A 10,450-nucleotide genomic window follows, 5' to 3' on the forward strand; every position below is an offset into this window, starting at 1 on the left:
TGGCTGGGGGTTGGAGATTCATGATCCTTGAGGTCCCTTCCAACCCTGGCCATTGTGTGATTCTGTGATGGTCACTCCAGGCAGCGCTCTGCTCTGTGGCTGGTGAAGCTGCTCCAGCATCTCTGGTTCTGACTGCCAGAAGGTACTGGACACGCAGCATTGAGGATGGGCTCTACAGGCTTTCCTGAGGACAAATCCTTCCTTCATGACTATGAAGGCAGGGGACCTCGGGACCTTGGAGTTATTTAGACATTTTTTAGAGCTCTGCCAATGACAAGAACTCAGCAGTGGACTACCAATAATGAATCCTACTTCTGACTTCCCACACTTCAATTCAAAAGGTGTCCGGGGGCAGTCTTATGCCTCCTTCCTATCTCTGAGCTCACTTTTGGCTGCTACTTTTGCCTGGCATCTATTGCCGCAAGTTTTTGTAACCAGGCAGTTGAGTTTGCACATCTCAATGAAGCTACTGTCCCTTCCACTTCGACATTCACATTTTCCTAGCCCACTGCAAATGAAACAGGTGAACTTAAGCATTACAAGCATTTCCTGAGGCATGGCCCAAACTCTCACTGGGCCCCTTCTTATCTGCGTGGCAGGCACTGCTCCTGGTTCTTTGCACCTCACCAATGTTTTATTTCAAAGGCATCCTGCAGTACTATCACCTTCCCACACAGATCTGACTCCAAGAATAGCACAGCACATTTTCAGATGATGGTAACAACAACAGAGGAAATGTAATGGGCAAGGCAAATGGAAGGGCTGAGCTACCAGGCTGCTCAGACTGTCCTTGTGGCTGTGAGGGGCTGGAGCCACTGAGGACAGGGTTTGTGTAGGGAGCCGCATTCCACATAGGAAAGCTGCATGACCTGAAGTCGTGCCACTGACTGCAGCTATCTGACTACAAAAGCAACTTCTGAAATCTACAGGTCATAAACTTTTAGTTGGCCAGGTCAGAGCGGCTCAGTAGGAAAATCCCCCTTCTCCCTTCCCTTTGGGCACTAAGCTAAGCAAGCTCTTTTCTCTGAAAGTGAGGTGGAAAACATACCCACAATTATAGGTAGTCATGAAGACACTGTTAATAAAAACAAGCTGCAAGAGCAGTGTATTAGTGGCACTTCACAGCAATTCTTAACATTTTCAGATGTAGTGTCAAAACCACGTTTTTCTATCTCTGACCATGCTTACTGTTAGCAGAAAAGGAAAAAGAAAATCACAGCATGTTGTCAAATATTATTTGAAGAAATACTCCCATAAGAAATACATTTTTTTGCAGTTAACTCAAAACTGTAAACTGGATTGGTGTGTGTGTGTGTCTTTCAGCATCAAATTGTTCAGTAATAAATATGACTAAGTCTTAATAGAGTACAGAGTGAAAGTTCCCTTAGTGTCCAGTTTTTAGCAGCTGTTGAACATTCAGGGATGCACAAGGCACACCTCTGCAGATTCTCTACCATTATTATTGACATACAAAAAAAACCCCCACCGTTCACCACTCGAAAACTTCTATCTGCATAGTTAAGAATTTTTCTATTACTATTTACAGGAAGGGCTCTTAGTGCAAAAAACAGGAAGTGATGTATTAGCTGAAGTGCCTCTAGCACACCTCATACAGTTCCACTGAAAACCAGTCAGCATCACATCTTGGGCCGCCAGCCATTAATGAACTGTAGTATTTTCTTAACCTGCAATTTGCTTAGCTTAAAGTCTTCTGACAGGATTTCTTCTGTTAGCTGAACCAGTAAATTGCCATCAATCTTCTCTGTAACAAAAAATGAGATGACATCTTCAGACAGACCAATAAACCTCAGTGATTTAGACACTTCCTCTATCGAGAGTCCAGAAAGGTCTGTGGGTGGCTGCCAGGGAGAGCCATCCCCACAAGACCTTGGCGCTAACTGGAGGTGGAGGGGAGATGAGAAGGGATAAGACACAGAGAATGTATCCTGCATGCCCTTTTTAACCAGATATTGATCTTCCAGGAGGTCTGGAGAATCCGTTTTTGATTCTTCCTCGGCACCATCTATTTTTAGTGGCAAAGTACACATGTCTGTAACTTGTTTCTCTTCGCTTGACTTTGGTGCCCGAGGAGGTAAGGCAGGACATGAATGACTCTGCTTTGCATTGCTGTCTCCCAGAGTTTTCTCATCAGTGCTGCCTAGAGAGTAACTTGCTGACTTTGGGCAGCTGGAGATGTTGAACTCTGCTGGGGACAGCTGGGAGTACCCCACAGGGAGCTCGCACCCATCGAAGTCAAAAGTCAAAGGTGCTGGGCAGTTCCTCTTTGGTGTGCCTGGAGTCTTCTGTCTGGGGTAACTGTAGCTCCTGCTTGGATCGAGCAGGAAATCACTCCTATTCTGGCCTTCCATAGCTCCTGAAAAATGGTTCGGCCAAGATAATCTGGAAGGCAGAGCTTCAATTGAGGGGCTTCCAAAAGGCATTGTGTTCTCAGGCTCTTTGGATTCAGTTTTCATCATGGTGCAAGGGTAGCATGAAACAGGTGTGCTGCTCTCAGCTGGGTTCGTGCTGTCACTCTCTGTGACGTTGCTTAAGGAACAAAGCAGAAAGGATTTGGTTAGCACCAAAGTAAAACGTGAATAAATACATTAATCATCATACAAAATCAGAAAGTTGTTGTCGTAAGGAAACAATCTTTTTTTCTGCTGTCAGAATGTTTCAGATTTCAATTAACTATACAAACGTAGACGGTTCTTTTCTACAAGCCAGATGAGATGCTGATATACCCCAAAGCCTCATGAGATAGATTCATGTTTTGCTTCTTTAAGCTCAGAAAAAAAAACCACCAACAACAAACAGATGTCTCAATTCTGTTTTGTGTCATCTCCCAAATATTCAGATTTTCACTGTTAAATTCCTGAGGAACATCATCATGGTAAACGAATAGCTTCATGCATACTAGAGGATTTTCTAATCCTGTCTTTTATTTTTAAACACCACAGATGCGTTACAGTATGCAAAAACTCGTAACAGAGGCAGGTCACCATTGCAGTAGTTACAAGCTTGGTAGACATAAGAGATGATCAAAAGCCCTTTTGGGGCCAGTATTTTCATTTGCTATGGCACTGCACCAGCGTACAGTACAATAACACAGAACAAATTATTGCTTACTGCCAAAGGAAGATTTTTACCTGGAAGGGTAAGTAGAGAGAGCTGTATTCATTGAAATACCAGATTTTAAACTTAAGCCACAGTAAACTGCTTATTCATATCTTTAAAAAGTTCTGACATAAAGCCCTTGCTTTTCAAAGGCACCTAAAGAAAAGTTATCCTGACCTACTTCCAGGCACTAAATCAAACTCAGCCTGTCCAAGGAAACTGACTGTTTATATCCAGGCCTTTCCAAAAGACTGAGATGCTAACAAATACATACAACATGTTACCAGAAGTGAATGTTCTCTGCTTTTATGCCACTTTCTAAAAGAGAGTCTGAAGGATTTGGCTGACGTTCGGAATTCTGGCCAATTAAGCTAGAACACTGCAAAAACAATTAGCAGACTTATAAAATCCTTACCTAATACAGCAGAGGGAAACCAACAGTTGAAATAATTGTTTTAATTACTCACCTCTCTCTTAGAAACTAATTACTCAAGAAAGAAAATAGGCAGTAATTCTGTGGCAGCTCAATGAAAACTGTTTGAGGAGGGAGACAGCTTCTGAATAGGCCACAGTTTTGAATAGATTGCCACAAAAAAATTACTTCCCATGTACTTACAGCGAGTTAAAAAGGAAGCCAACCTAGACTTGCTTGGCAAAAAGTAGATGCATAAATGCAGTTCTCATCTACATCACTGAAAAATCACAGTTCCCTCAGTTTCCCTCTCTGACAACTTGCTCTCCCACTCAGTGATCTCCAAATATTTGTTGTTTTTTTTTTTCCTGCACAAAGCTGCCAGTAAAAACAGTTGGATTATAACAATGCCACACTTAAAAAAAACAAAACAACAACAAAAACAAAAAATACCACTCTCATCAAGGATATGCCTTCAATTGGTCGTTTTACTCAAAAACATTTTTCCAAAAATCAAGACACTGGGCTGTCTAATTCAGAGTAGACAGTCAACAAGCTGTTATGAACAACTGACCATACAGAGGAATTACACTGACTGATCCCGCTTCTGTTCTCTAATCCAATGTTAGAAATAGGAACATTTAAAAGATTAACATTTTAGAAGTTCAAAAGATTAACAGAATTAACAAAAACTGATATAATATTCACAAACCATTTCCTTACTCATACTGCACTAAAATTAACTTGCCGAGGCTCAGAGCCAGAGGATGCAAGAAAAACCACCAAATTACAGGGTTTAATAGGCCAAAAAGGAGAAATCATATTGTTCTTTTTTGTTGAAAAACTAGTTGCAACCCTTTATGATCCAGAAAATAAGATCAAAATGTCAAAACTTGAAAAGTAACTTCACCAGAAATCTGGTTACTCCACATGATGTCTACTCTCCACCTGCTTCCTCAGCAGCTCCAGATCCGTGACATCAAATTGGAGATACCCGGTATGGACCCAAGATGTACATTAATTTCATGTGAATTTCCAGGCAAAAAAGTCACCTGCATGAGAAACTACTCATTGTTTTCTTGCTTTCTTGGGAGACAGATGCGTTGTTAGCTATCAAGAAAGAAAACAGCATTTGATGGGCCCCACATTCCGGGAGGTCTTGTGCTTAATTTCCTACAGAGTAGACTTTTACAGATCTATCCAATAGGCTTCCAGAAAAATAAATGACAAGCCTTGATCTAGAGCGATCATTGCCAGGTACACAACACTTAGCTGAGAGTGTGCAGTACGGCTTAGAAAGGCAACTCCAGGAATTATTATACCATTGCACCTAGACAGAACCAATTTCAGCAGCATTTCTGATCAATCCATAATACTCAGGCAGTACCTTGGAACTTTCTTAGCAACAAAGCTGAAGAGGTACAAAAGAATCATGACATCCAAGTAAAAAAGGAGGTAAAACTTCAAATGACATACACAGTTTCTAAAGCCAAAGGAAGAACATTGCATTGCAAAGAAAAGGTATGCAGCCAGGAAGTTCAAAATCCAATGTCAACTTCTGACTAGCCTAAACAGATTTTCCAGTCTGTGGTTTAAGTTTGTGCTGAAGTGGGTTTGATCCACAAGCCGCCTGGATTCATTTTGCCTTTTCCTCACTTCATGCTCAGTGGTGTCTTCCAGCTTCACTGCTTTCCATCATACTCACCTGTAGGTTCACATTTGGTTGGCACAAAACATTTCTGGATTACCACACCCTTCTATGCCCCCAGTTATCAAGAGCAGGTAGCACTACACGCATGTGAGACTGAAATTCCACTTGAAAACTAGCTTTGAGATTATCTGGTTTGAAGATTCAAGCCATTTAAGAATTATACAGAACTGCACAGGATTTTCCAGTCAAACAGTCTCTGCCATCTTACGGTGAGATTACCTATAGCAGTAGGTATTTAATACAAATTGCTACGTCCTATATAATAACATACATGTTGTGCAGTCCTGAAGAATAGTAGGACAAAGTAGGGCTAGGAGAGCGCGTCTGCTGTCGTGCAGGTTTGACTGTGCGAGGAGGGATGGAAGGACTAGTGGAAGATGGTTTTGAACTCCGTGGTGGGACAGGGGGAGCGTTCAGGAGCCTGCATTCCTCTTTTACCTGTTAAAAAAAGGACATATAAGTAAGCAGCCAGAAAACTCGGGCAACAGTGCTCTCCAACAGATGAAACACATCTGGTTCAGGCTTATTCTGTGAAAGGAAATAATTAAAAAGGGAGGGGAAGAGAGAAATAATGCTAAGTATATACATTTGTAACAGTATGTGGCTGTCATAAGAAAGACAAAAGAATGCTTTACTACCAGTAGAGCTACTACCAATCTTTTAGGGGTGCTTTGCAGTAGTTTGAGATCCACTCATTTATAAGAAGGAACAATGAAACCATATAAAAGAACCTTCCTAACGAAAACAAAACCGGACAGACTGTTCCAGATATTTTATATTCTGTAAGAAGCAATTCATTAGAATCAAACTCCATTAGTGTTGTTTATTTAGATGTAATAAACCAAGCTTATGTAATGAAAAGATCTCAGCAGATCTCGATGTTTCCTGACTTACTTCACCAGTGATACTCACCATCCAGTTCCAGGATAATTCCCTGCTTTCTCCCTGAAGGAACAGTATACAAATTGTAGATTTACCAGATGCACCCAGGACACATCTATCTGCAGGAAAGCACTAAACAGAAATTACCTTGGTGGCCACCACTCCATCTTTTCCTGTGGGCTACCCAGCAGAGGCCACAGCACCACTGGCCATGCTCCTTCTCCTCGCTATATTTCATGGTGTATATACTTCTAATGCCAGACTTGATAAGGCAGATATGCGGAGTGTTTTTCAATAGATAAATTATAAACAAAAAATCCCCTTTCCTCCTTTTTTTCTCTCCATCCTGTGTGTACAAACTATGAATGGACCACAACCTGGGTTAAGACTGGGAGACTGGAATGCTCTAGCTATCTGAATGCTGGAATTAAAATATGGAGCTTCAGTCCTTATGTCAAAGTAGTCCAGGCTATGGTTAACTACAAAATGTATAAGGTAGAAAGTGCAGAGCAGAAAAAGCTGTTAAAATAATGCATCCATGTGAATGCCAAGCAGACCTCTTGTTACCAGCCACACAAATCTTGCTTCTAGGATCAGAGTAGCAGCAGAAAGGTAATGCAAATGAAATGGGTGGGGGACTACAAGGATAGATCTGGGCATAAAGCAAAAACCATTTATGAGTTGTGTTACAAAAATATAGCATGTCTTCTTTAGCCTACGTTTCCTCAGAGCTGACTTTGATATTAAACACTAACAACAAAGCCAACAGGTCTACTCACTGCAGTCAGCTAACTTTGCAGCTTAAAACACATGACTGCAGCACTGTTTACATTAATTTAGCTTGGTCCTGCCTAGGGAGGAACAATGTACCAAGATAAAGCTCCATGAGAAAAATGATGGACTAAGACCTTAATCTCATCAAGACATACAAGGGAGAGCAACTTGGTGGGACTAGAGATGTGTGAGGCTGCTGAGAACAAGGCTGCCAGGCAAGCCTTTTGAGGACTCACCACTTCCCCAAGGCAGCAGCAGATCTCCATGTTGTCCTCATTTGAAATCATCTCAGATGCACCAGAATAGGAAAATTCTCTTTGTGTTTGAAACTTAGTTTATTTTTAAATTTACCAACACTGCAGAACTAAAAGTTATCTTAGCAATTTTGCAACACATAATTAGCAATTAAAGTGATTTAATTTATTTAAAAACAAAATAAATGTGGAACCTTTTGCAATCCACTTCAGTGCATTCAGAATGCAACAACCCATTTAGTACTAAAGTAAAATGGAAAACTGGGGACTGGGACATTGTAGTACATTTTTCCCTAATTCAGAACAAGACAAAATTACAGGAAATGCCTGACAGCATAAAATACTGAAATAAATCTTGCTCTAAGGGTTCTTATTTGCTCTTTCAGAAAAAAAAAGGAATCAATTTTATTCATGTTTGTTATTGAATTCAGGCATAAAACTCTTCAACCATTTTAGTGCTGTGCCCCAAGGATGCATAAGGACTTCATTTTGTTTTTTCCCCAAGTCAGAATAGGCAAAGTTAATACTGCATGCCATGGAACACACACCCATGGGGGTCAGAGACCATTCAGGGGAGCTCTTAGGCCACAGCAGACAGTCATGGGGCTAAAGAAATTCTTTCCTGGGAAGAATAACAGCATTCAAAGGTACTGGTAGAGCTAACTACACCCAGCTCCTCTGCTGACCTAGATTGCAGATCAGAAGTGGGCCGTAAACAATACCAGTTTGCAATCCCAGTTGGTCCCTGTCACAAGACTGCGATTACAGCTGCCAGGCACAGCTCTCGGGAAACACAGCAGAGGAACAAAAAGGAGATTTTGCACATTAAACCGACAGCAGCATGGGGAAACTTCACAGGAGATCTGTGCTCGTGGGGAGAACAGCAATGAAACAGTGCGGGAGAGGAGGGGAAGAGTGGCGGTGTGACACAGCGTCTGCCTTGGTGACTTGCTGCTGTTACACAGAAACACTCTTTCACCCAGCAGCGCTAGATGCCACATGCCTGCCAGGGAGAGATAAAGTGCACTTGCAATGAGAGCCCCGGGACATCTCCTCCCACGCTCAAACACTCCTTCCCATGGTAAGCCTGGTAACGGTGACCCCTTCCTTGCATGAGGCGCTGCAAGGATTTTAGGATGCGCTGCAACTCATCTCTCCTGGGGTGATACCACCCATGCAAGCGCCCCTGGCCCCGGTGCCAACCCAACCCCCCCCGCTACCAGCACTGCCACCAGTGTAATGCAGCCTGCAGGAGCACCAGCCTCCGGCATGCTCCATCTGGGCATGCTGTAAATCAATCAGGAAAACAGCCCCTGATATTATGCAAATTAGTGTTCTGGGACCAAAGCAATTTCTGTTTTACAGGGCTTAATTCAGAGGTCATTTTCTTTCTCTTTTCCCTTCATGCTACTTTGATTTTCTGAAAGGTATTTAGAAAATACACACTGCATCAGAACATTTTGCCCAGTGGGTGAGAAGAAAGACAGAAGAGCTTCTGAAACACCTGAATGTCCTCTTCTCCTACAACCAGCTCCTACACACACACTTTAAATTTAGTGCATGCAAAAACACAATTGCCTGCCAACCTTTATACAGAAACACTATGGAATATCATTCCAGGGGATGTGATGACTAAACCTTATGTTCACCAGCAGCTACTGAGATCCACTTATTCTATAAATACCCTACATGGAAAGCATGCAAGCATCTCGGCCAGCCCCAGCCCACTGATGAGCTCGGCCGGTCACTGAGACTCATTCCAAAGCTGTTCCAGGAAGCCACAAAACTGATTCTAAATCATTATCCCATCTACAGAGAGGCAATTTTTTATTTTTATTTTTCACGAGGTTACACCCTGCCCAGCTCGAAATGCAATCTAATAGCTTTAGCAGAAATTAGTTCTCCTGCATGGTTAGGAAGCCACGCTGAAAATGCTGACAGCACATGGGTGCATTACCTCAGCCCTGCTATGACGGACATGACAAAAATGCACGCTTCTCAAGCTGATAATAAAAGGCAAAACACACACAGGTCCCCCAGAGGCAATGCTGCTGTCCCCAGAAGGGACTCTACTCCACGAAGGTCCTCGAGGCATGACACAGTGGGCAGGTGTGCCCGTTCCTCTCAGCACCCAGGCCGAGTGGGCCTCAAGGACATGGCATTCCCTTCCCCCTTTGGCCCACTGTGACAGCAGTCTTCCTCCTCGCCCTCCCCCTGCCTCGGCTCCAGCTCTGTGCTGAAGCGGTCTGGCTCACAGAAATCAGCAGGAAACTAATCGTTTTCCACATCCAGACCTGGCTCCCTGCCCAGGCACAGGAGTGCCAGAGCCAGCACAAAAGGAAAGCCAAGCCCACGTGGCTGGGAGAGGAGAAGGGTGGGAGCAGCCCGATGCCGGTTTACATTTGTGCAGCTCATCCCGATACAGTGCAGTGGGCACTTCTCCAACACACTTTGGACAAAGCGTCGGTGCAAACCTGACCCTGACAGCAAGGAAGTGCTCATGGGTTCCAGCACTCAGACATAACACGTAAACACTCCTTTTGCTAAGACGACGTAATGTCTTGACTTTCCTGTCTTTGCTGAAGCTGCTGTGGCTGCTTTTTGGGAAAGTTTTGAAGGGCTGCAGTTGTGCTTCTCACACCTGTGCCGGCTTATGCCTTCTCTCTCTCCTCGCAGCACCTCCCTAGTGGCTGCATAGCAGCACATCAATCTACTGAAAGCTGACCCAGCTCAAAGAAATCAAACATAGTTGTCAACCAGGCTGTGATCTGACTCATGATGAAAAGGCTCCTGAAACACTGCTGAGACAGGAAGATGGCAATGGCAGAGAGATCACCACCATGTGCTGCTGTTTGGTCTCGGATGAGCCCCAGCTTGCTGTGCAGCCATGGTTTTGAAAACATTGCTCAATTTGCAAGGACGTTTTCCTTAATTAATTTTAAAAAAAACAGCAAAAATGATTAACTGATTTGTTAAATAATAACATAATCAACTACGTATCACTTAATCTTGCTAAAGTTCCCTAGCCACTCTTCCTTGGGCAAGTTTTCTTTTTTCCTGCTTTTAAAATAAGGTGTAGGACTACCTCAAGAGACCATGCAATGGGTGGACTTTCCATCCAACCCACATAAGATCCTGTAGAAAAAATATGTTTGTAATTTTGTCGCTGAAGTCAATTCAAACAGTTCAGGTTTGGAAAAGTGATTTCTCCCAAGAGTTTTTAACCCGCAGACTTAGAATAGAATAGAATAGAATAGAATAGAATAGAATAGAATAGAATAGAATAGAATAGAATAGAAT

The 10,450-nt window shown here is 42.8% G+C and overlaps 1 protein-coding gene across 2 annotated transcripts in view; it reads right to left on the reverse strand.

Annotated features, from left to right (window-relative positions):
- Nucleotides 1-10,450, reverse strand: part of GAREM1 (GRB2 associated regulator of MAPK1 subtype 1) — a 95,132-nt gene continuing 84,682 nt past the window's right edge. For both annotated transcript variants that reach the window (XM_042870084.1, XM_042870085.1), the window contains 2 exons: nt 5,512-5,678; nt 1-2,547 (listed from right to left, as the gene is read on the reverse strand). In XM_042870084.1, the coding sequence (XP_042726018.1) occupies nt 1,638-2,547; nt 5,512-5,678 (1,077 nt within the window). In that variant the 3' untranslated portion in view covers nt 1-1,637. The remainder of the gene's footprint in view (nt 2,548-5,511; nt 5,679-10,450) is intronic.

The sequence above is a fragment of the Lagopus leucura genome, unplaced genomic scaffold, assembly GCF_019238085.1.
Source record: "Lagopus leucura isolate 7727_CA_CO unplaced genomic scaffold, USGS_WTPT01 Super-Scaffold_100002, whole genome shotgun sequence".
NCBI classification, from domain to species: Eukaryota; Metazoa; Chordata; class Aves; order Galliformes; family Phasianidae; genus Lagopus; species Lagopus leucura.